At 37.6% G+C, this 27281-nt stretch overlaps 1 protein-coding gene across 2 annotated transcripts in view; it reads left to right on the forward strand.

Moving 5' to 3' along the window:
- LOC139145370 (uncharacterized) overlaps positions 1–27281 on the forward strand; it is an 89145-nt gene that overhangs the window by 13800 nt on the left and 48064 nt on the right. For both annotated transcript variants that reach the window (XM_070716492.1, XM_070716493.1), the window contains exons 9-36: positions 1727–1811; positions 2534–2872; positions 3180–3314; positions 3758–3969; positions 8969–9099; positions 10021–10214; positions 10621–10766; positions 11149–11481; positions 12260–12402; positions 12696–12921; positions 13141–13307; positions 13911–14073; positions 14472–14606; positions 15216–15398; positions 16029–16188; positions 16813–16973; positions 17397–17535; positions 18251–18460; positions 18757–18857; positions 19274–19418; positions 20127–20254; positions 20969–21125; positions 22322–22392; positions 22629–22786; positions 23076–23298; positions 23551–23814; positions 24155–24361; positions 24922–25245. In XM_070716492.1, coding sequence (XP_070572593.1) covers positions 1727–1811; positions 2534–2872; positions 3180–3314; positions 3758–3969; positions 8969–9099; positions 10021–10214; positions 10621–10766; positions 11149–11481; positions 12260–12402; positions 12696–12921; positions 13141–13307; positions 13911–14073; positions 14472–14606; positions 15216–15398; positions 16029–16188; positions 16813–16973; positions 17397–17535; positions 18251–18460; positions 18757–18857; positions 19274–19418; positions 20127–20254; positions 20969–21125; positions 22322–22392; positions 22629–22786; positions 23076–23298; positions 23551–23814; positions 24155–24361; positions 24922–25245 — 5040 coding nt within the window. The remainder of the gene's footprint in view (positions 1–1726; positions 1812–2533; positions 2873–3179; positions 3315–3757; positions 3970–8968; positions 9100–10020; positions 10215–10620; positions 10767–11148; positions 11482–12259; positions 12403–12695; positions 12922–13140; positions 13308–13910; positions 14074–14471; positions 14607–15215; positions 15399–16028; positions 16189–16812; positions 16974–17396; positions 17536–18250; positions 18461–18756; positions 18858–19273; positions 19419–20126; positions 20255–20968; positions 21126–22321; positions 22393–22628; positions 22787–23075; positions 23299–23550; positions 23815–24154; positions 24362–24921; positions 25246–27281) is intronic.

Raw genomic sequence — 27281 nt, forward strand, 5'->3', positions numbered from 1 at the left:
CTCGCGATCGCTGCAGTGTAACTAGCATGAAGTACAGCGGACTTCAAAAGCGTTTAAAAAGTACACTGACGGAAAGTTCATTGAAAAAACCTAGAGCGTTCGATCGACTATCCAAGCAACAGTACATTGAGAGCTCCTGTGGCCGTGACTAAGTCCAGACACGATGTCAGAACATAGCAGGAATATAGTGGCGAAACCCTACGTATAGCATTCCCATATGCCGCCGTGCTACAAGTTACAACTGTGTATCGTACAAAGGTACTACTACCGTAAATCTATAGTGTGCCTTTTCGGTTTTACGGGACCCAAGTTTCAATGAAAATTGTATTCTTTGCGACAGAGTGAGATACGAAAACCAACGCATCAGTTCAACTGTGTAAACTTGTGTTCGCGTGTGTTTCTCTGGAGAGTTGAGGTTACACGTATTACGTGCACGGACATGCATCCATGGGTTGAGAACACAATAACAATAATGAAAATGGATTTACAAGATTTATTCCCTTGTCTTAAAAACTTCAAAAGTCGGTGATTTAGTAACTGCACTGATCAAAGTAAAAATGATGTTTTTGGAAATAATTGTCGATGAGATAATTTGTAAGGTCAAATATTGTCACAGACGTGATGTAAATCCTATAATAAAAGCAAGCAATGAAATGTTATTGTTATCAATTATTATTTCCTTCGTGGACTACGGCCGATTTTCTAGAGATTTTCGTTGCTGCCATGAATTTATCATTGGCTCAAAAAGTAACCTGATGGGCAAAGAAAACATTTTCATAGGAATCTTTTGTGGCTGCCTATAGTGTACTCATGAAACAGCATTGTTAATCATCAGAATACGCAGTTTGTAGCTCGATCTCCTCAATCACATCATAGCAGCTTTTACTGTCTATTAATTATCACACTGTGAATGAACTATTAGCACTGCAAACCCACGCTCACGTTCATACATCGCTTGGGCTTATGTCTACCATCTGCAAACTTCATTTATTTTTATTTTATTTTTTTATATTTGTGATAGACAATACCGCAGCAAATATTAAGCTTTAATACTGATCGCCTCTGTGCAACTATGGACACATGTACGTCGATCTGTCCTCTGCTACCTCCATGGTCTGATAGTCAAAATACATTAAGTGCAGAGATGCTGCTCCACTCCTATCATTTTCTGTCGCTCTACGGGACAGATTTGTTGTTAGATATATCTGATCAGCCACAATTATTAGGCCACTAATGTTCCTGCAGAGATGCTGCACCATTCAAGTAATTTGCTGCCGCTCTGCCGGACAGATTTGTAACAAAGTGATCTGCCCAGCTAGCGGGGCAGATTCTGCGGCCAGAAATCTGCCCTGGAACTCTGCAGCTTTAGTCCCAGAACAGTCCTGTCGCTCTCCTGCAGCTTTCCTGCCGCTCTCCTGCAAGGACCTCATTTTGTAAGGGATTACACTGCCAGGTTAAGTTGGTAAAATTCATCAAGTTTCCGATGTCATGTAACAAATTTCATGATGAATGAACCTCAAAGAGAAAGAAACAATGTATGAAAATTCTACATCCACAACTGATACAACAAAAAAACTCATTTTTTCACTGTCATCCATGCTTTGTAACTTTAAATAAATGTGAAAGTTCATAAATTTTTCTTACTGGAAATATTCCAGGAATGAATGTGGAACCCTGTACAATTGTAAGTCTGAATGTATTTTTCTGAATTCTGTCTCCTTCCTAGTATCCTAAACCACCTCAACCACTGGAAGAATTAGACTCCCTGATAAGAGCCAACATGACCTGTGTCAGAAAGAACAAGATTATAGGTTAGTAAAAGTGGTAATTCAGTTATGCAGATAAGAGCTTATTGCAACATTATAGTGTAATATTTGGTTTTTGATACCTAACAATATAATCTCACATTTATACATAATGGCAAGGTTAGTTTTTGCTAAGCATCCATATCCTTGATTGATTACTTCATCATCAAATTTTGTGTCCTATTAATTTTGTACAATAACTTTGGAAAAATTCAGTAAAAGTTTTTGTTTTGGTTAAAGTTATTTACTAATGAGACTTCGATAGTAGATATGTCCATCTTCAAAATGATTGGCACTTTATTTCTACATAACTGTAAATTAATGAAGCAAATAAAAAATGTTCAAAAGGAATAGTCCGCAAAAGCAGACAGTATGTAAGCAGGAAAAAATCTAGATTTTGTAATTTTATTACAATAATGAGTTAAGGGGGCATCACTTCTTTCAAGTCTCACCTGACTTGAACATTTTGCCTCAAAATCATCTACTTTTTTGTCATCTTGTCAATAAAGTACAAAGTATTTGTTCATGAAGAAAAATGGCACTGCAGTTGCATTAGCACATGGGATTACAAACTTATCAGCCACAAATTAAAGGGCGCCCTCACTGGCAAAATACGACTTTTTTATGCAGCTGTCGAAATGCCTCCTGTAGTTTTGTCGTTCGAAAGTGTTTACATTTACAACAAGAATTTTATAATGATTTGTGAAAACTTTGTAATTTATTTTTAGAATCTCAAGAGAGGACCTCTTGCTTCAACAATCTGGTTGATATGGTATCCCATCTATCAGCTGTCAACACCACCATTGTAGCAGAGAGGTATATCAAAGACAGTGCCAACACTGACACAGAAATTGAAGAAAGAAACATCATGATTGATGTGCTTGGAGCTGTTGCCACAGAAACCACTCAGTTACTGCTGACAGAGATGGTTTTCTTGTCAGAGAATCCCAATGCAGAGACTATTTACAGAGCAATGGTGCATTTTTTCCGTTTGAGGAAACCACCGCCAAAGAAGTTCCTGAATGTCTTGGAAGAGATTGGTTTCAATCAGAAATTCACATTTCCAGGTATATCAAAATCATTTAAAAATCATTTAATGTGCAACATAATGTAAATGGATGTCATTATTGCTGGCATTAAAGGTATACCGTCACCTGTTCCAATTTTGCCACAGTTACCATGGAAAGAGAAAATCTAACCAATCACAGATTTTAAGCGGGTGAATTCTTTTTAAAAACAGCGCCCTCACATGGGCATTTTGAATACCAAGGAATGCCCCTTTGACCATATATGGGCATATTTAGATTACAGGTGACTGTATACCTTTAACATCAACTTGTCACTAATATTAAATTAATTTCATTTCATCTTCAGATGCCAAGAACACAACCAATATCCAACACAGGGCTCTGCTGGCGTTAGGCTCTGTTGCTAAAGTTCTCGACAAGACAGACCCAGAGAATGCGCACAGAATTGTTGGCAAGCTAGAAGAGTATCTCGGTGTCCATGGCAAGTGAAATATGTATAACATTTTCTTTTTGCAAAGAAAATACAAACTTACTTATAGAAAAGTGTGCATTTTCCCATGGATTCACTTCTTTGGAATGATGACAGTTATATATTCCGTGCATAAATCATTAGTTTTTGAGGTTTCAATTTGTATATTTCCAAGGTAAAAAAAAAATTGTATTCATGTTGTGGCAAGATTTGGGTAAGGAAAACCTGTTGGTATAACATGTTCATAATCTATTACTCTAAATGAAAACCAACCAACCAACATACAAACAAACAAATGAAATGGTAAAAATAGGGAAAAATAAATATGGAATGAAACGAAATTAACATGGAATGAAAAACAATTCCTTATTCTGACTCATATCTCATGCTAATTATTTTCTGACATGTCTGCCAGGAAACAAACGTTTTATCTTTAATTTTCTTTTGTATCTCAGATCCCATGCGTCACAGGCACACAAGATCAGTGTTATCTGAAGCGGATTATGACAATCATCTACACTACAAAGCTAATCTAATCCATGCATTGGGCAATGCTGGTTTTGATAGATCCTATGAGTTCTTCATCTCCTACATGAACAACACTGCAAGTCCATCGTTGCTGAGGAGAAGTGGTGTCATGGCTGTCAGTAAATACAAACACGAACAGGTAAACTCTCAAATGACAGATAAAAACAAAATCATGTATTCTAGGATACTGACTAATATGTTATTTAAATTGTTCCAGAAGAGGACTTAATTAATTCAGTAAATCTTTTCTTTAGTTTTGTAATATGCTCATGAAAAACTGGTGAATTGTTTGTCAGGTGAAAATGCAGTTTTCAGATAGTGCTGTTTGAAGTTACAGATTAGTTACTCAATATAGCTACACGCGTGCGTCGACATTGGATACTGCAGCTTGAAATATGGACAAAGTTTGTCATTACTACATGCCTCAATGTGAGTGCAAATCAGTGCATTGATTTGAAATGGAACATCTGGGATGTTAGCGGGCCGGTCAACTATGTACTGACCGGTTTCCATGGTTACCCGGTCCAGTGAAGCCCTTCGACATTTTCAACGTCAAAGTAGACGCTTAACACTAGATGTAAAATATCCATGCGCGCTGCTATTTTGACTTTTGGTAAAATCTGTTTGATGCTGGTCGATAATGGTAAAATTGTTTGAAAGGCCCTGCATGTAACTAAATGTCATATAGCATTAACTGTGAAGAGGTATGTAATAAAAATATTATTGCCTGAATACATGGGTTTATGTGCCCTCGCAGCAGGAGATAATTTGCCCTCTTGGTGTCGGGCAAATTGTCACCTGCTCTCCATTTATCTAATCGTCTCAAAACGGACGAACTACGAGCAGACGTACGAGCTCGTACGAGCAAATTACGAGTGACGTAATGTGCCGCAATTTCACCGTACAAGTGACGTAATGTCAGTATTTCTCTATAGCCTGTCTGTGTTCAGCGTACTTTTGCGAGTGACATATCGAAATACATGGCTGTGTGATCGAAAAAAATCTTGTTGTAATTTGAAGGAATATGGCAGGTTTAATGTAAAAAAAACTTCAAGAACAAGTCATTGACAATGACATAGTCCCCACTTGAAATAGGAGTATTAGTCTTGATGGGGCAGGGAAATGTGGTCATTAAGAAGTATCACTGGAGTGTATATGTTCAGATCTATGGACACATAGGTCTATGTCATTGTTCCCAATTTGAAACATGAGGCATGTCTAAGTTATGGTTCTAAATCGGGAAAAAAGATCAGACTTCTAGCTGTATTGGCCAGCCAAGAAATACATATGCGCATAATAAATGAGGTACAAGATGTGACATCTTAAGGTCTATTATCGTATCAAAATTGAAGCGTAAAGAACTTGTGGTTACTGAGTTATGCATATATATGCATAATCAAGGTCAAAAGTCATTAAGGTCACGTGACATTTTGAAAATAAATTGTATTGCTAATTAATCCATATATGCAAAAATTCAGACCTCAAGCTCTATTGGCTTGCCCACAATTATATATGTGCATAATTAATGAGGTAAAGCATGTATTGTCATAAGGTCTCCCATCCTACTAAATATAAAGGACATAGCACTTGTGGTTACTTATTTATTGACCTAATCGTGTATTTTAGGTAAAAGGTTATCGAGGTCACACGACATTTTGTCAAAAAATTTCTATCCTATAGGCTATCCCTATATACCAAAAATCATACATCTAGCTCTATTGGCTCGCTCAAAACTAGATATGCACATAATTAACGAGGTACAATATGTGGCGTCATAAGGTGTCCCATCATACCAAATATGAAGGGTGTAGCACTTGTGGTTACTGCGTTATGGACAAATATGTGTATTTGAGGTCAAAGGTCACCAAAGTCGCGTGACATTTTGTCAAAAAAATTGTATTGCTAAGTTATCCCTATATACCAAAAATCAGACCTCTAGCTCTATTGGCTCGCTCAAAATTAGATAAGTGCATAATTAATGAGGTACAATATGTGGCGTCATATCCCATCATACCAAATATGAAGAGTGTAGAACTTGTGGTTACTGACATATGCACAAATATGTATATTTGAGGTCAAAGGTCAATGAGGTCACATGACATTTTGTCAAAAAAATTGTATTGCTAAGTTATCCCTACATACCAAAAATCAGACCTCTGGCTCTATTGGGTCACTCAGAATTAGATATGCACATAAATAATGAGGAACAATATGTGGCGTTATAATGTGTCCCATCATACCAAATATGAAGGGTGTAGCACTTGTGGTTACTGAGTTATGGACAAATATGTATATTTGAGGTCAAAGGTCACGTGACACTTTGTCAACAAATTGTATTGCTAAGTTATCCATATATACCAAAAATCAGACCTCTAGGTCATTTAGCTCGCTCAAAATTAGATATGCACATAATTAATGAGGTACAATGTGTGGCGTCATAGGGTGTCCCATCATACCATATATGAAGGATGTAGCACTTGCGGTTACTGAGTTATAGACATATATGTATATTTGAGGTCAAAGGTCACCAAGGTCACGTGACATTTTTGTCAAAGTGTCTGAGATATCTGCGTGAACGGATGGACTCACAGATGGACTCACGGACGGATATGACCCAATCTATAAGCCCCCTCGACTTTATCTGTGGGCACTAAAAACTGTGTCACTGCATCCTTTTTGCAATATGAATACTATGAGAAACTAAATTTTTATTTTTCTTGGCCTTATACATGGGAGTCTATGGACTGCCTTATACCACAGGCGACCCATTAAGTATTACTGAGTTATTTCACACAGTTTTCTCTATCATTTTCTCTTCTTTCTTCATGCTCTGAATGATCGGAATAAATAAAATAAGTGATTTATATAACCTAACCTAGCCTCTGTGACTCTTTATTTATTTTACACTCCATTACAAGGACGTATATCTCTCATACACACATGCTGTAATTAATTAGTCAACACAACTAATTATGCTAATCCGTAAACTTATCAGGGATTTTACGGGTTGGTCAACATCGCGAAAGATAGGAATGGAACCTTTTTCATTAACATCACTATCTTTCCGATGTTGACCAACCTCTGATAAGTCCACGGATTAGCACAATTAGTTGTGTTGACTAATTAATTACAGCATTTGTGTATGAGAGATATACGTCCATGTAATGGATGTAAAATAAATAAAGAGTCGCAGAGGCTAGGTTAGGTTATTTAAACCATTTATTTTATTTACTCTGATCAGTCAGAGCATGAAGAAAGGAGAGAAAATGATAGAGAAAACAGTGTGAAAATCTCAGTAATACTTTATGGGTTGCCTGTGCCAGTGTGAAAATCTCAGTAATACTTTATGGGTTGCCTGTGCTTATACATGGGAGTCTATGGACTGCCTTATACATGGGGGTCTATGGAGGTGAAAACTAAAAAGTTCTCTAACACGGCCAAATTTGATCGCATTGTAAAACAAATCGAAGTGCATCTGTATGAGGTAGGGTACTATCCTTGAACCAAGTTTGAAAAAAATCGCTCCAGGCGTCTCTGAGATATCTGCGTGAACGGACGGACGCACAGACGCACGCACGCACACACGGACGCACGGACGGACGCACGGACATGACCAAACCTATAAGTCCCCCCGGACGGTGTCCATGGGGACTAAAAAACAACGCAACAGTTATTACAGCTACACCGGCGGTAGGTTCATATCCAGAGCCCCGTACGCTCTACCGACGTCGCTTGAAAACAATCTCATAAACCAAGCAATGGGCAGCTGTGTATGGACAGCTTGATGCTTGACTTCCCGGAGAAGGCAAGCTGTCACGTTCAAGTTCAGGATTATTTGTCGATCAAATTTCAGTAAATTTACCTTACCTAGATGTAATCTTGTCTATAGGCTGAAATTTCGCCGAAGTTTGACAAAATGACCTCGATTTTACAGGTTCATATTCGAAAGTTTTGAGTGCAGACAGACATAAGTTTTGAGGCAACATGGCTGCGACCCCATGTCGACCCCAAGTGAAAATGTGTTCGCGATAAAATCTTCCTATATTTTTTTCAGAATTTTCGACAAAATCAATGCTTCTTACATCTTTTGTAAACTATTAAAATAAAAATGTGATGAGCCATGTCTCCAGATTTCTAAAAATATTGATCGACGGAACATGAGCAGGCCCGCACAGCTGTTCCTGAGGTTATTGCAAACGTATGCATAAATTAGCTGGCAGGCATGCAGCGTGTGAAACATAGCTTGCAGTCGACAGCACCGCGCTTGTGTGGGACAGCGGCGTGTACAATTATTTAAGGCTTGGAAGTGCAAGGTTTATCATCTTTATTCGAAAGAAAGAGGAGAAAAGCTGAGAAAATGTATAACTTAGTCTCCCTACTGCGGAGAAATGCAGCTGTGGTCATTTGCATAATAATAGTCTCCTTGCTGGCAATTTTCAACGTGACGTAGTTGAGTCCAGACAAATGTGCGCATAGAAGCCGCACCGGATTTTGGAGTTCAAGATTTGAGGGGGTCTAAAAATAGTTCCTAATACAAACCGCAGCTTCACTTATGAATTTTACGGCCTTACGTCAAAATCTTGCTGTGTATGATAAACCAACATTGTACGTCACTCGTATTTTGAAAGTATGGGTACATTACGTCACTCGTTCTGTGAAAGTACGAGGCCATACTTCTGCTCATACAATGTCAGTTGTGAGACAATTACATACCTCTGCTCTCGGGTACATAAACCCATGTATTCAGGCAATAATATATAGTGTTATATGCACTGCCGTTGTTACAGCAGTGCAGTGTTATAGCAAACATTAATACTGATTACTGTTTTTTTTATTAGTATTACACTATCAGTTTAATTTTATTTCATCGAGCTACCCTTATTCTAAAGTTGCAATATTATAGTGACTTATAAGCCCATTGGGCTGGGTGACCACTCACCATTGATGTTGTATCATTATTGAAATGTAAATGTTGAGTCATGTCACATGTCACTCTAATAAATAAATCTACTACTACTACAGCTTCCAGTCTTGGCTTGAAATATGTCTTCTCAGTATTCATTGTAACATTAGCAGTTATAGTGGTATTCTTGTCATTCTTGCTACTGCATATACTCTCATGCATGTTTCAATTCCAGGCAGCAGACACGCTGTTGGACATGGCACTCCATGATCACGAGGAACATGTACGTTACACGGCAACGTTGGAATATCAGAGACATCCACGTGCACTTGACCTTCAAGATCTGATGCACGAGTATATTGAAGTGTAAGCATCACTGTCAGTTGACTAATTGTGTTATAAGGGTTTCAGTTCTGGTGATCAATAGAATGGTAGATGACCATGCTTCCTTTTCCATCCACTAATGAAAATGGAATATACCGTACATGGTCAATATTGAAGTTGACCAGCAACAGAGAAGAGAAGTGGGCATAGAGAGTGTTTTGTGTCATTTGTTAGTAACCTAGGGAGTTGTTAGGATTAGGGATATCACAGCACCTCCACGGAGATATGGAATTTATAGCTAGAGTGCCCCTCAGGAAAACCCTTTTGGTTAATTATACGTAAAGGTTTGTAACCATTACTCTTCACATGCACTGGAGTTGAATGTGTGGTTTGACTGTACCAAAAGGTGCTCATGTCTGTTGACTTTGGCTGGGACTGAGATTGTATGTAATGCCACAATTATACCAGCCTAAAAAGTAATATTGCCATCAGTGTCCATCTTTTCATAGTGTACAGGTCAGAAGTGACGTGTATCATTAAAAGTTGATGTTGAAGGTTAAGGGTCGAAGAAGGTACACCACTAGTACAGAAATTTGTGAGAGATGGATACTTTCTCACTTTTTAGTGAGAAGGATGCCAGAATACATACTATCTCACACTTAATTTGCGAGAATTTTGTTTTCTTGCAATCAACCAGCGAGAACTCTGTTTCATCGCTATGCATCTGCGAGAAATTGAATTCTCACAATCAAACCACTAACTAATTTCTTGCTGGTTGATTGTGAGAATTCAATTTTTCGCAGAAGCAGAGCAAGAAAACACAGTTCTTGCTGGCTGATTGTGAGAAAACAAAATTCTCACACACTTCTTGCTATAAAGCGTGAATTTGTCCATTTCTCACAAATTTCTGAAGGAAACAATGCTTGAAAACACACAAATCACTGTGTATTTTCTTTTGATCAGACATACCAATCAGACTCACGTTGACTTCGATTCCGACTCCAACAAGCCACTGTCGAGGGGAAGACGTGCAATCTTCAAAGATTTCCATTTTGAACTGAAACTACCTTTCATTGAGTGGAGCAAGACAGTGGGTAATAGTGATATTGGCGCATCCATTGGATTTGTCATGAAGAACTTTCTGACGCTTGATTTGAGTGAGTTCTATCTTATATCAACTCATTTAATAAAAATGTATTCTGCATATACTTCTGTATGTTCATTATATTTTTTTGATCAGTTGTGATTTGTCTTTTATCAGAGGTATTATAAGAGAATTCGAAGTGAAGTTATGATACCACAGACTCACACCAAATCCCTACCAGTGTACATGTCAACTTGTCATGGTTATATTTTGTTGCAATCTTGTACATTTTGTATGGTGTAGAAATGATATTTATTTGTGTATGGTGTAGAAGTGATACCTCATATACATTTATGTAGACAAAAGCATACTCTTGTATTATAGAGGAGTATGGTGCAAATCTTGTCAATATCCTGAGTGCACACACCAAGGTCATTATATCTGTACTAAGCCCAAATTTAACTATTGTGGCTTTTCAGAGAAATTCAGTGGCAGTCTTGATGTTCACGTAGAAGACGGTGCGTGGGCTAGAGCATTCATCGGCATCATCGGTGTCAACCAGGAATTTCTGAATGCCAGGCTCTGCTTCAAGGGCAGTGGTTCCTATGGACTCAACATTCTGCAGGTATGGATCAAAATAAACATTTTGACAAAGTCCTTCCAGTTTAAATGGAAAAGAATCATAGTTTTGCCTTATTAGAGAGTCAAATTTGTAGTGATTTCTTTCATCAACCTGGAGGTGTAGTGGGATCTGCTAATGGTAATTTCCAATAATCCTCTTTCTACCAGGCTCCATAAACTAACCACAGATTACTACAACTTGAGAGAAAGTGGGTTTAAACACCTTTTTTTCCCTACAAAACTATTTCATCAACCTGCGGTTGTAGGGGATATGCTAATAGTAATAATATTCAGTGCTTAATGACGGCGTTTTTCCTTGTTAAAAAGTTGAGAATATTTGTAATTTTGCAACCAAATTGAACTTTTCTTTCTTTATACTCTTCAAGGAATATGGCTTTGATGATATCATTGAAATAGTAGAGCTTTACGACAAGGTTGTAAACGAAGTAGTGAACAGCGTGAAGAACACCATTAAGAGATTCAAGAATTTGCTTTCCCTGACAAAGAGCAATGTTAATGAGATCTTTGATGACTTTGTGGAGACTGTTGAGGACCTCCCGAACCGCGTCAGGGACTTCCGAAAGATCGGCAAGGACCTGATCCGGAAGATAGGCCAGTACAGTGAACTACCTGACTTCATCACGGATGTGAGAAACGTTGTGGATAGAGTCAACACATTGTTTCATGATATCAAGACGGATGTGATGAAATTCTACAATGTGAGTTGCTCCAACAAGGAATATTTTGTCCTCCTTTCATTTTCTCTGTGAAAGTGAGTGTCTGTCCACCTCACTGTCTGTCTTTCTCACTGCATGCCCAGTGTGTTTCTGCTTCCTACCATGTAGTGCACGATTATAGGCCAATAGATATACTCCATTGATAATGCCTCATTCTCCGTTGATTTGCATACTCTAATAATGCTCATTAATACACTTTGCATAAACACATACATTTAAGGTAGCTCGCACCTCAAAAGTGAAAGACTTTAAATTTTGCTCAAACTTTCCTTGAGGAATCTTTCATCCATTCTCTTTCAAAATCAAGAATAAAACTCGGGGGTCACTGTGCAAATTTTGGTACTAGAGAAACAAATAACCAAAGATTTACTGATAATTGAAATTCAAAATGGCCGCCATCCCTGTGTTAACTCTATGGAGAAAAATACAATTTTTGAATTTCCAAAAACTAAGCCAGTGAAAAGTTTTCTTACATTAAGAGCTTTAAAATGAACCCCAACAAGTGGTAAATCAGAAAATAACTGTAAAAGTTTGAGAGTCCGAATATCTGTCCCCGAGGTGCATTCTACCTTAATTAAGAAACCAAGAACTTGGTGGTGTGCCCACCCCATAGGTGGTTTATTCCTCTCTGCATATCACATCATCCGCACATCCAACAATGCCTTGATAGGGGTGAAAGCTTGTTTTCATCAACATCAGTTCTCTACAGGTTCATCCGGATCCTCTTCAGTTCAAAATAAATCTGGTAATTCTTTTTCAGGCTGTTGTTGATGGAGTGAAAGTGACGTTGCCGTGGGCAGCACAACAGATAGAAGATGCAATCAAGGCAACAGCTGAAGCCATAAAGAAACTCTTCAAGTCACCCCGCACTGCAATCTCAGATATCGCCAAGTCTATTTACAGGTACATAGAAACTTTCTTAAAAGTGTACAACCTTGTGAAAAAAATGTTAGCATGATCAGACTGAATTTAATCATTAATTTCATTTGTAGAGGCTGATCTTCTACTCAAAATTTCAAAAAAAAAGCAACAGGGGATGATGTCTTTTCCATGCTCTTTCTCGCGATATGGTCAAGATCAGAAACTTTCATTTGTTGCTTAAACTTTCATTTGTTGTTTGCAAGTCATTCACCTGTGGGTAACACAAATAACTGTGTGCATGGTTGTTCATGAGAATATGCTGATTTTTTTGACAGAATGAAGGCAGCCATTGCTGGTGTGCTGGATGCCAAGACCAAGATTGAGGACGCCTGCTTCTTCCTGGAAGGTCAACGACCCTATTGGTTCAATCTTGACGACGAAATCGCAGGAATCTGGGATGACATTCTTAAGGCCAAGGAAAGCCTGGAGAATGCTGTGGACTGGATCAGGGAAGGAGTTTCTGATGATGATCCCTTCAAGCATTTTACTGGTGTTGAACTTGTAAGTCAGATTTTTGTTCTAGAAGAGGTATCGCTTCTCAACCATGTGGGTGCACGTCAATATAGAGTAACTTTGTCAGCATTTTTTTTTGAGAATTGCCTGAAAAAGTTATTTGTAAAAATTGCAGTACTTTGTGCATGGTGCATAAAATTCTTACAGTCAGTCGAATTATGCATGAAGTTGACTTCTGTTTAATCAATAACTGTATTCTGTTTACAGTCTACTGTGAGACAACAGCTGATTGACGACATTCTAGGCGTTGTGGATGATCTTTTTGCTCCACTGACCAGAATACGAGAAGTTGCTGAACCATTTGTGGTTGCCTATGACTCTCTCATCGGCACCATTGAAGACATCAAAGATGGATATGAGGACGTTAAAAAAGGGTAAAGTGCTGTCCGCATACGATGATGGCATTAGCATTGAATCAACTTGTGGAGTATACTTCAGATTTATTATATGGCCATGTACACTCAAAGGGACTGACCTTTGATTGTTTAGTAGAATGCACCTATTGGTTCAGTTTTTCAAATTCTAAATTTTTCCAATACTTTTATGGTCTGCTACTAGATGTCTTGTGTGGACTCATTTCAAAACCTTTAACATGATATAAAAATAACCAAAATATATGTCACCTTTAAAGGTATACTGTCACCTGTTCCAATTTTGCCATAGTTACTATGGAAAGAGAAAATCTAACCAATCACAGATTTTAAGTGGGTGGCCGCTTTTTAAAAACAGCGCCCTCACGTATGGGCATTTTAATACCAAGGAACGCCCCTCTGACCATATATGGTCATATTTAGATTACAGGTGACTGTATACCTTTAACATGATATAAAAATAACCAAAATATATGTCACCAGAAGGTTGCATTTCACTTGTAAAGTTTATGAGAAAGTGTATGTTCTTCCGTCAGTGTAAATATGTAAATGTGTTACTATTCCATTCTCTGAAGCTGTTAAAGCCCCTCATGTTTTCATCGACAGGTATGAAAAGGCAAAGACTCTGATCAACAAGATCTTTGGTCCCAAGATTGGTGAGAGTTTCCCCAGACAAATAATTGACACTTCCTGTGGTGAGGGTGATTACCCAAGCGTGACAAGAAATACTCTGCCTGGAGTTGACTTGGCAGCAACAGAAGGTGCTAAGGTAATGGTGTGAGATGTTCAGTTATAGAATTCAGCTTGATAGTTTTGTGTGTTGCAGTGGACATTAGACTGTGTGTATGCATGCACCCAGTGTCAATTTAAGGTCAAAGACTTGTTCAAGGTCACACTAGCACAGTCAATTGTCAGTTTCTCATCTTTGTAATTGTACCTGATGTACTGGTATAGATTTAACATGGAAGGACAAATATGGAATCTGAGTTTTAGATACTTGGAGGGAGGGAGGGAGGGAGGGAGGGAGGAGAGGGAGAGAGAGAGAGAGAGAGAGAGAGAGAGAGAGAGAGAGAGAGAGAGAGAGAGAGAGAGAGAGAGATTGATTCGCTACTAATGACAAAAGTCATGGGCATACTATATCATCCTTTTTTTCATTTTTACTTTTAGATTGTGGCTCCCTTTGCCGGCATCGCCAGGACAACTGGTAATCACCAGGTCACCATCACCATGGAATCAGAGCTGAAAAACACAGAAATTATTCTGTACAATGTTGACCTTGACAGTTCTCTTGAAGGTCACCCCGTAAGTGACTTATCCAGTCCATAAAAACACAGAAAGTCATAATTTTATAGAAATAATTGCTTCCATGCAACATTAAAAATTGAAATATCAGTAAAATTCAAACATTGTTTATAGTCTCTGTTATTAACATTTCCTCAGAATAAAAAAAATGTTACGGTGATGTGACAATCATGCTTAACCCTTTGAGTGCTAAAGTCCATTTTTGTCCCGTTTATAAAATAAAACCCAGTCAATTTTTCTCAAGATTTTTGCCAAAATTTTGAGAAAAACTGTAGCCAATGAAATGTGATTTCCATTTGGTCCAAAATTATCAAAAAATTACAGAAAAATTCATAAAAATTGGTAAAATTTTGATGAGACATAATTACAGTGCTCAAAGGATTAATGCTATTAATCTGTTGATGTGCAGACAAATAATGTTAGAGTACTTTACATGATGTCAAAATGTGTGACCTACTATCTCTGCAGCTCCAGCCATGTGAGTAAATTAGTACATGTATACTATCATAAACATACAATATGAAATGCTGTAGCTCTTCAAATCCACGGATTAATATTTTTTTGATCATTATTTGAGAGTTTGTACACTTTACCCCCCACTTTCATCAGATTAGCAAAGACAACCATCTCGGTGAAGTGACCTCTTCAGGCTGTTCTCCAAACATTGTACATTTCACAATGAGAAGCCAAGACCTCCACGAATACATCAATCCAACACGTTTCTTTGAGAAGAGAGAAATGCCGCCGCCAGGATGGCACATGCACTGCGATGATTACATTCTGGAATTCGATGTAAGCGTAAAATGCTGTGATATTCTGAAATTTGATTCTGTGGTTGCGATTTTTATTGCAGTTGGCACTGATTCAACTAGTGCTATACAACTGTTAAACTCCTAAGTTCATCAGTCATGAAAAATGCTTTATTAAAAAAATGTGCATTTGATCACATATCTACTCCTTTGCAACTTTTTTATAAGCAATGCATTAATTTTTCTTGAACAACATTTAGCTGGAGGGGATCAAAATTTAAATATTACAGTGTAGTAATCAACTTGTTGTAACTGTTTATTTTTTTCATTGTAACTTTGTATGTAGCTTGGTTGGACAATCTTTGAACGTTCGAACAGTGTGGGGACATGTTTGGTTTTTAACACAGTATTTGATTTAATGTCAGTTCTTAGTCTGTGAGGTACATGTAGTTAGATCAACTTACAGGAATAATGTTTAAAATCTGAGAAAACCTTGTAGGGGTAATACAGTGTACAATGTATATTGTGGATTGCCTGCAATGTTATTGACTTCAGCCATAAATGCATTGTGTTGATTATGTATCAGTCAATAATTGGTCACATGGATCATTATCCACCAATCACATTGCATCTAAATGTTAGTATTTCCCAATATCTGCCCTATGGAATGTAGCGAGAAGTGATTGCAGAGGGCACCATCACAGGGGGACCTAAAGAAGAAGACACTTCGCCGGCAAGAACCAGTGAACCTGACACCTCTGATTTGAATGACATCACCTCACCCAGTCGCAGAAAACGAGACATCGTCAGTGATTTCTTTGACGGCGCGAAAGGTATATAAGCATAGTATCATTGTGAATTTTATGAGTACCCAGTTATCTCACACTCTGTGAAGTCCATTTGCAATGCTCTTTTTTCTCGAAAAGCAATGCAAAGTTTTTGACAGAAAATGATCCACAGGAATATATGTGTGAAGAACAGTGTCATTTGTGTAAACTGAACAAAAAGGATTCAGTGAAGTCATAGTTTGGAGTCAAGAAGGGGTAGATAGTGTATGAGATGATATACCGGTATTAAGACACTGAGAAAAATTAACACGACACCCCACCTCCCCCCCCCCCCCCACAAAAAAAAAAAAGAAAAAAGAAGAGGTTCAGGAGTTGGTAAAATAACAGAGAATGCATGTATCAGTGGTGTGGTCAACAGATTAACAATTCACAATGAAATAAGTAATGTTTAAAATGTTTAAAGTGAGTGCTAAAAGTTATGGAAAAACAGCATTAACTTTGAATCAACCTAACAAATATACATTATATCATGCAAAAGTTTGCTTCCGTGGCATTTTACAGCTCACAGCGCCATGAATCATGATAATTAGGAAAAAACGCAAAATATGATAGCATACAACATTTTTTCATTTATTTGATGGTAACCACTTCCTACTTTGAAAATTTCAGACTTTGTCGACAATCTTGGCTTACCCGGCATCGATGAACTTGGACCTATTTTTGACTTCAACATGAAAGACATGAAACTGAGCGAGGTGTACGACTTTTTGGACAAATCTGGTCTGACCTCCCTGAGGGAAAGAATCGACTCACTATTAGAGCAACTTAAGGTACAACTTTCTACATTTGAAAATTAAGGAGATTTAATCTTCACTGGATTATCATGGAAATAGTTGTTATGTAGCTATGTAGACATGTTGACAGTACTGTTACAAATAGGTTGTGATACCCATGAAGAAGCTTTTCAGTGTAGTTATTCCATAATTACACATGTCCATTAGGGGTTTTCATTACTCTTTTTAATCAATTGCCAAATTACTGGAAATATGCTTGAGTTAGCCCGATACCATATTATGTATCTAATTTTGTTTTTGAGTGAAAGAGAACAGCTGTGAGTAAGTGATACTTCGGATGGACTATAAAGAGGATACGCTGTACTTTGATATTTGAATTAGCTCATGTAATACACAGGTATACCATCTTGCTGTTTATTACACTAACATGTAATAACCACATTGTTATCACCCTGACAGAGTGCAATAAACAATGATGAATGCAAGAGACCAGAATCAATGGACATCAAGGAACTACGCTCGGCGTTAAAGTTGAGAGGAAAACCAACGACTGGTTCTAAGGATGCGTTGATCGAGAGATACCTTGAAACAGAAGAAAGTGAGTTACTACCACAATAGTCACAGTTACTATGGCTATATCATTACTAATTTGTGTATTGGCAAGCTGCATATTTAACTGATGAAGAGTTCAAACGAATCACATGTCAATCTGAAATATTAATTTTTGTTAAGATAGAGCAGAGAATAAGGTCCATACACTTCTGGAAGGTCCTTGAAAGGCCTTGGAAATGAAATTGAGTCCCTTAAAGTCCTGGAAAATTTATAATCCACCCCTGATTTTCAAAAATAACAAGAGCATCAGTCGTGATATCATAAAAGACCTTGAAATTGCTGAAAAAGTCCTTGAAAATCCATGAATTTTTAATGACCTTGAGTGTATGGACTATGAATTGAAAGGTGTTTTTCATCGTAGTTGGTAATGCATACATGTATTGCTCGTTTTCCTATATTCATTTACGTAGAGCGTGTGAATATGTAAATAAAATGCTAATGACACATCATCAGTGGAGAATATCCGTTGGCCTAGAGTTGTACTGGAGACAGCCTGTTGTATTAGTTTTATGTGAACGTTGACTCTAGGACAAATCAGATGGCATCTAAAGATAGTATCTATTTGAATTGCATCTGCATATTCTTGTTTCTTTGTTCAATTGCATTCTTTTTAATTCCTTTTTTTTGGTGATTTATATCAAAGTACGGTTGTATGTCCACCAGTAGCATCAATTGATCTTATTGACCTTCCTCACCCACAGAATGTTTTGGAATGAGGAATGCCCTGACTAAGAACATCTACTGCACGTTTGAAGAGCATTGCCTGGGCGTGTCGTGTTGTATGGACTTGAAACTCTCTCACTTCCATCGTTCGTTCACTGCTTACGTCTCGTATGATCCGTGCAGCTTTCAGCTGAAACTTGGAGCGGATAAGTGGTCCAAAACATTTGAGCTGATTGACTATGAATTTGGTAAGTCCAAGATATCAGGAGCAGTTTAAGTCACATAGTTGTTATTGCTTTGTACCTGAATTGATTTCACATTGTGTTATGTTGTATGTCATTTTTTAATAATTGAATATATATATATATATATATATATATATATATATATATATATATATATATATATATATATATATATATATATATATATATATATATACACTGTATATGTGAGTCCATTATATATATTATATATATATAATCTTTTTGCTGTACAAATGTGTATTTATCTTTTAACTGTTCTATATTCTATATTGCTCTAGCAACGGAGGACACTGAACCAATGATTGAAAACTTAGAGCTGCTTGATGCTGTTCAAGTTACCATCCAGTACAAGATAGAGAAACGAGCTGGAAAGATTATAGTAAGTACTTGTAGAAATAAAGCAGTTAGTGATCATGGTGGCATTAATGAGATACTCTGGCATTTGTCAGAAATCCAAGTACTGTATAGCATTCACTCCACTAATCGCGTTCACCCCACTCACGCTCGCGTTTCACATGAAAACAGAACACTAATCATCACGTTCACCCAGCTCAAACATACAAAAATCACAAACTTGAACCAAGTCTATGCTGGAGTCTCGAACTCACCATCTGCCAACAGTGAGTCCATTACTCTGGACTCACCAGGTCTTGAACTCACCATCCCCAAATAATGAGACAGGTATACCCTAACCACTGCCCCAAAGTGCCTCCATGGCAAGAAAATATTGGCTTTATATATTAAAAGAATGTCTGCATAATTTTATCCTGAATCCATGCTATACTCTCCTCACAGGTTAACTTAGCAGCTGGTCTTTGTGCAACAGAAGTGGAGGAATGCAAGCCTTTCCTGACACTTCTCGATAATGCTGTCATCAACATTCCACTCTGTGATGAGACCATGCAAGCTTACGTGGATGCCAAAAGTGCTGCTAGCAGTGGTAGGTTAAGTCACATTTCAGTCAGATGTTAAAATTTATGTAACAGGCTCACAAAAGTTTGCCAATGAATTATCCTGCAGATTTATGTGTACTCCCAAATCTGCCAATTGCCCGTACAAATAAAGTTCTAAAGAATTCTATAGAATTCTATAGAATTCTATGAAGTCCTGCTTTTCTATAAATGTTCTATAGAAGTTTATAGAGTTTTGGCACCATTTTCTATAGAATTCTCAAGGAAATGGTGCCAAAACTATAAACTTTTATTATAGAACTTGTACAGATATCTATAGAATGTCTACAAGCTATAAATCTATAGAATTTTGAAGAGTATTTTTCGTATGGGTCAGTTGGTCTTGTTTGGGTTATTATGTAAGGTTACATTGTGGACCATTCTGAAGCCTCTGTAGAAATACTGTAAAACTATACTGCTACTACTTTTGATGAATCAATTTATCATACGGCACATTTTCAGTGCATACTGGATGTAACTCTAGCCTATGGGCTACTTATATTTTGTTACATTCAGGAAAAGAAATTTTGAACACTGTCTGCAGTGTAGAGTTATAAAAGAACTTACATGAAGCGAAGGGCTGTCCCTGTCAGTCAAAAAGGACCGAGTACAGAAACATTACTATCATGCCAGTACACTGTGTTTAATATTGATTCTGTCTGACCACTTCTTAAAAATGTCAACATTTGTCTTCATAGATGATAAAGACATTGGACTTGGAGACATGACACTTGGTGAACTTGAGGAATTGTTGGATGAGTTTCTCATAGATGAAGAAGATGTCACCCAGCTAATGAAAGATCTCAGAAAATTCTATCAGGATTTGGTAAGATAAAGTCTGATACATGTATCTCATAGAGATGCATGTCATCGCTAGAATTATTTGTATGTTGTACAGAAACATAAGTGGTTTATTGTCATGTTGTCTAACAATGCCACATTTTATGACTGCAAAATTGGAGTGAAACCAATATATCTACATGACAATTTTTTACAATTTCATTTCTCGCTCACCCTTTTGGGAAAATAATAGATTTCATTTACAGTTTGAAGAGATGAAGGGTTTAAATGTTAATGACATATATGGCGTTCATGTTGTTTAATAAAGGTGAAAACATACAGTGACATATGTATATCAGAATTATCTTCTGAAGAAACTGTACAGCAAAACCTTATCAGCACAGTAACAGAGCCTCTGGCACTGACACTGAGCAACAGTCAACAACAGCTTACATGTATTTTACACATACATTTTGCTATGAAAGGCATTAAGATTTGTAAGCTATAACCCATTGTGTATGTAACAATTCTTGCAACACTGAATTATATTTCCTGTATATTGCAAATACAGTGCTTTTTCAGTATTTATCCAACTGATAGGAAATTTGTCAGTTTTTGTTGGTTGGGTGATAGAATATTGTATCACTTATGATAACATAGTGTATTTATACTGTACTCACACAATTCATCTCAGACTCAGTCACTTGAACCCACCTACACATGATACAGTACGTCATCATACCCTTTTCTCTTCATACAGGTGAAAGAAGCAATTGACACTGCACTCTCTGGTTTGTTTGGTGACAAATTCCAAGGTTATGATAGGTGTATGAGAGGTGCTGTGTTTTTCCAACATGGCGCAGTGTTTTATCAGTACACAGTGCTGTTCTTCCTCGGACCAATTCCAATGTACTTTGGTAAGCTTCACTGTATTAATTTTTTCAAGCTTCATAAATATTAAAAAAAACTTTTACACTCTTCCACTCACATTGACAATCTCTTGCCATCTCTGTATGCCGCCAAAGTTATCTAACTCACACCAATAGACAACACCACGAACTTGCACAAATTCGTCAGTGAAAGTGTGGAAGTTTACAGAATGAGTGTGGTTAAGCAGTGGTGTTTGAACTTTCAAGGAAGGAAAGTTTCCCACTATCAATGCAATACAATGTCAGATGCAATCCATAATATCATTAATCAAGTAATTATGAGGCTGAATATCTCCTGTTTTGACCTTTCATCTTCTGTTGATTTCTGTCTTAACTTCATAGTTATGTTTACCCAGATCATTTGACTTGGGTAAATGTGTAGATGATGCTGAAATTCTGTCGTTAAAGTATCCAACTTCAACATGACCCTCTCTGTTATCCTGGTCATTAGAGACTAACGCTTTGAGTCCACAGGAAAATTAACACAGAAAAACAAACTTTCGTCCATTCACTGTCAAAATCAAGAACAAAAATTGGTGTCACTGTGCAAAGTTTGGTACTAAAGAAACAAATGACCCAATATTTTCCGACATTTGAAATTCAAAATGGCCACCATGCAATCCAACGTTATCTCTTTAGGGTACATCAACATTCCCTATTTTCACAAAACTAAGCCGATGAAAATTTTATTTACGCAATAAGTTTCAAAATTAGCCCCCCCCCCCCCCCCCCCAAGTGTAAGCCAAAAGAATATTGTAAAACGTTGTGAGTCCGAATATCTGTCCCAGAGGTGCAGTCTACCTTAAGTGTGTGGGATCTGCTCTTTACAGACTCAACATAGCTTCACTGTAATCAAACACTGTGATTGAACAGGAATTAAAGTTTTTAGACAACTGAAAAGTATAATCACCACACCACTAAATGCAAATTAATGCATTTTGAGAAGTTTTACATAGAAGATTTTTAACAGAGGCATACAGTACATTACTTGACTACTATGGACAGTAAGGGCCTGTTCACCTAAAAACTTCATTGCACCTTATACTGGTAGTTGTGATGAACTGAAACTTTCAATGAACATTGATCGTAGAGAAAATGTTGCATAAACTTTACCATTGGCATTTCTTACTCTTTCTTTCTCTTATTTGCATTTGATATTTTGTTTTTTTCCCCCACGATTCCAGGTGTTGGATCTGGTGGTTCATATGGAATGCAGTATGGCACAGATATATGTCTGCTTCAGATGAAGGCAGCTGTAAGTCTCCATCAATTGCCCTTGACTGTATGTCTGAGGAGAAATAATAGCCAAGTTCAATGAAGGCATTGACACAGTGAAATTCTATAGATTAATATGATTTGAATATAATTCAAAAGAGGGTTGAAGAAAACATATTAAATGGCAGGGAAACCAGAGTGTATATGTATATACTGTACATATGATCAATTTTGAAAACATTTAATGATTTATGATTTTTCATGTGATCTCTTTAGCTCATTGTAAGACCACAAATAGGAGCCCAAGTCTATGGCTACCTTGGAATTTGGCTTTTCTTGCTGTTTGGTGAACTCAGATTAACCGGGTACTTGTTGACTGTAAACTTCCCAACGAAAGCTGAGGTTCAGTTTGATCATTTTCCTCTAGATGTCGGGTAAGTTACCAGCTGGACTTCTCAAACTTTTCTTGAAATAAACTGTTACATATATACATGTGCATGCTGAGACTTCAAGAAAATTTGCAGACTGCGCAATATTTTTGCCAATATTGTGGATATACGTTGTAGTTATATTGTTGGAAAAAGTGGCAATTTTAATGTTTTGTAAGGTAGTACACACCTCAAATTGAAAGGCTCCAAGTTTCCTGCACACTTTTCTCAGGGAAACTGCACGCCATTCTCTTCTAATTTTCTTCAAATTATAAATTTTATTGTCTATATATAGAGCTCGCATGGACATGAATTTAGTACCGCTACGACTTGAACTCAGGGCTCTCTTGATCTTTGAACTGAAGATCAAGATCGGTTGGGTTAAAATCCACATCCGCAAAGTCTTGATCAACAAACTGCTGTGGGAGTACACCACCCCAATGATTTCAGGAAATCTGATGGACATTGGAGATTTAGAGCCGGATAACACCCCTCCTGTTTTTCAACCGATTTTCAAGGTAAATATATTTTTATCATAGACCTTACAAATAACATCTGGCACAAATCAGTCTGGGTATTGTTCTTATGCCTGCCACATCACAATAAAAAAACTAAAAAAAACTGTGGTCACTTTCAGTTTTAGATATTGATATGTTGATACCTCTTGTATTCCAATTTGGTGAATTTTTTTTTCCAAACGAATATTATGGTGTCAAATTTACACAGGTGAGATGCAAAAGTCTTGATTCTGTTCTCATTTCTTGGTGCAGAATCCAATTGATCTGTTCAGTGAAGATGGTGCTGCGGCTGCTGGCAAGCGCGCTATCCAAGTTCGGGATACAACGGCCAATCCAGGATGTATCGTCAGGCAGCTGGAAGGACGTGACTACACCGACCCCGCCTTTGAGCTCTCACTGGCTGTGGAAGATGATCGAAGTGAAGTAGACATGACATTCTGTGTCGGAACTTACAAGGATGGATGTGATATTCTGAGAGATCAGCCAATGGGAGGCGCCTCAACTATTGTGTCACAGGTCAGGTTTGACATTAAGCTTTTCTCAAGATTTCGAAATTTGAGTTGATTCAATCGTATTCTGTCAGAAGTTTTTTTGTCAAGTTCCTCATTTTGATGTTTTATCATTACAAAACAAGATGGAACGCAAGCCTGTTCACTTCTACCTAGGTGTGATTACTGAATGAACATCATGAGATATACATACCGGTACACACATCTATAAATATTTTATCAAAGTGTTATTTTTAGCCTGTACATAGAGTTAAAACCAAGATAACATTATATACAGTGTGGCTGTGCATGCACCAACTTGGAGATGCTGATATTTTTATTTAATACCTGTTTGTTGTATCATACAGACTCTGAGAGGGGGAGTTCCTCTGTACTTCACAATAACAGCAGTCAACTCAGCCAGTGCTACTAGCAAAGCAACATGCGGCTTACCGACATACGACGTGACATTGCCAGGTGGACGCGTCACCGCTGACTTCAAGTCAACCAGCAATCCAAATGTCTTGAAGGCATCCTCAGTGGCACTGGATGATTCTGTGATAACTCAGAGAGAGGTGAGAAGCACAGCTATGGGACATTGTTGTGATTGACAAAATATCGTTGAATATGTTCTTGTGACACCCTGTCATCTTCAAAAAGTTACATTGCTGTCACATGTGTCACAATGAATGTAATAAATAATGTCTCACAACATAAGGTTTTGTGACTTTACAACAATGATAATAATTTATCTCCCAGTACATGAACACACTGGTTTACATACCTGGTAATTACTGATTGGTTAAATAGCTAAGAATCCTGACAATGGCTGTCATCTGATCACTTTCAATATGAATATATAACTGCATGTTAACCAAATGATGGCTATACTAGCTAAATTCAGAAGTAATCAACAGCAATATACAGTAACTATTAAATGTCAAATAAGTATCAATATCATGAGCTAAGATAGCTTTCAGCTGTTTGACAACAATTAGCAAAAAAGTTATGATCTCACACCATTCATCAATGAGAGTTTGTTAAAGAAGTATGACAGAGCATTTGGCCCTTGAAACTTCATTTCAACCAATAATTTGCTCTCCGAGTCACAAATTTTTGGTTCTCTATATTATAGGAAGCTGTTGGTTTTGGTCAGTCCATATTTGGTGACCAGGTCTTCGACTGGACTGAGTTTGACCTTGACAAGAATTCTCATGATGTCAATGTCGGAAATGATCCCCTTGGAACCAAGAGCCTGGAGTACTTTGCAGCACCACGACTTGGTCGTCTCAGATCAGTGTCCCATCACACCAGAAACTATCTGTATCCTCAGAACTGTGCCAAGGACTGCCTGGCACTGCCGCCGACTAAGTGTCTGAGTTTCAACTACGACTACGGTGACAGCGGATTGTGTGAACTCCTTGAAGAAATTGAGGGTTATGAAGTGGAATTGCATGAGGTGAATGTCAATATTTCAAACTTACTGTGAAGTGACTCAACGTTGCCAAAAAACCTTTTGATATATGATCATCCTCAAGCGGGTTAATTGTGGGTTAGTATTTCTACAGGCCCCCACCCTAGCCCAACATTGCATTAAGTTCAGTGTATATATATACACACAATAACAAGTCAAATTCTATACCTCCACTCCAACAGGCAAAGGGTTCATGAATGAAGAAAAATGACATCAAAGATGGAAAGTGAGCAAAGTATCACATACGGTGTACGTGCAGAGAAAACGAACAAAAGGGTGAACTCAGCAGTTTCCGTTTAAACAAAATTTATTACGAAACAAAACTAATTGCTAAGTTAGGGACAGAGTACAAGCTTTAAAAGTGTACAGACTACTTATCTCAGCTGGGACGGCAAAGCTCCAGTCTCAGAGTTGTAACAGTCAGTTGGATGAATGAACAGTCCTTTGGCTTGCAGGCTTGAAGCTGCACAAAGTCCACAGTATAAATCCAGCGTTGGCAGTGAAGGTCTTGAAAAGTCTTGAGAATGACTACTGCTGGAGTTTAGTAACACACAAGAGACACGATCCCAAAAGTCTGACTGGAAGCTGTGCACGTCCCTTTTATAAAGGCATGTAAGAACAATCTAGAACTTTTATTGACATGCTAATTACTGTTCTAAATTATCTTCCTTACACAACTAATCAACTTTCCAGAACATTCCAAACATGACTAATTGAATTCAAGGTTGTTGAGGTCATCAAGGGCAGTGACCTTGGGAATGTTCTAGACTAATTGAACTCAGGTCATGATGAGTGTGGGGGGAAATGACCTACATAACACACCCCCTCTTCAAAAAAAAGAAAATTTTTCAAAGAAAAATCTTTCTTTTGCAAATGTAATCTTGAAAAGGATTTAAGTACTCAAATTTTGTTTTACTCTAAAGTAAAATTTCTTGAAAGTGAACAAAAATAAACTCTAAATACGAGAGACAGTCTGCAAGTACATTGTCTCTGACCTTGATATATCTAATATCAAGGTTACACTCCTGTAACATTAAACTCTACATTAGCAATTTCTGATATTTGCCTTTTAATTTCTCTGTAAAAACAAGAGGGTTGTGATCAATGTCAACTAATATTGACTGATTTGAAGAAGTAATATAAACTTCAAAATGCTGTAAAGCTTATATCAAAGATAAACACTTTTTTGAATTGTAGAGTAGTTCTCTGGGATTTGTTAAATTTGCGTGAAAAGTAGCAAACAGGATGTCCCATGACTATCTTCTTGCAATAAAACAGCACCAGCAGCCGTATCACTAGCATCTACAGCTAATTTGAATGGCAAAGTGAAATCTGGTGCAGACAACACTGGGGCACTTTGCAGTATGGCTTTAAGTGTATCAAATGCCTGTTGGCATTGCTCTGACCAAACAAACTTTACTTTCTTTTTAAGTAAGTTAGTCAAAGGCTCAGTAATTGTGGAGAAATTTGGACAGAATTTTCTGTAGTAACCAGCCATACCGAGAAAGCGCATCAGTTGTCGTTTGCAGTTTGGTATGGGAAAACTTGAAATGGCACTGATTTTGGCATCAACAGGTTTTACCTCACCCTGTCCTACAGTATGTCCGAGGTAAGTCACCCTCGCCCAACCAAACTCAGATTTGGCAAGGTTGACAGTCAACATTGCTTTACTCAGTCTCTCAAAGAACTTCCGCATGAGCTTGATGTGTTCCTCCCAGGTGTCACTATACAGAATGACGTCGTCAACGTAGGCTGCACACCCGTCTACCCGGATATGACGTCGTTGATCATCCGTTGGAACGTTGCCGGAGAGTTCTTCATTCCGAATGGCATCACCTTGTACTGGAACAATCCGTCTGGTGTAACAAAGGCGGATATTTCACGAGCACGATCCGTCAGAGGGACTTGCCAAAATCCCTTCAGTAGGTCAAATTTCGTCACATACTTGGCTTTTCCCACTCGGTCGATGCAGTCATCAATCCTCGGGATTGGGAAAGTGTCTGTCTTTGTTAAAGTGTTGA

Source organism: Ptychodera flava, chromosome 12, assembly GCF_041260155.1.
Source record: "Ptychodera flava strain L36383 chromosome 12, AS_Pfla_20210202, whole genome shotgun sequence".
Lineage (NCBI taxonomy): Eukaryota > Metazoa > Hemichordata > Enteropneusta > Ptychoderidae > Ptychodera > Ptychodera flava.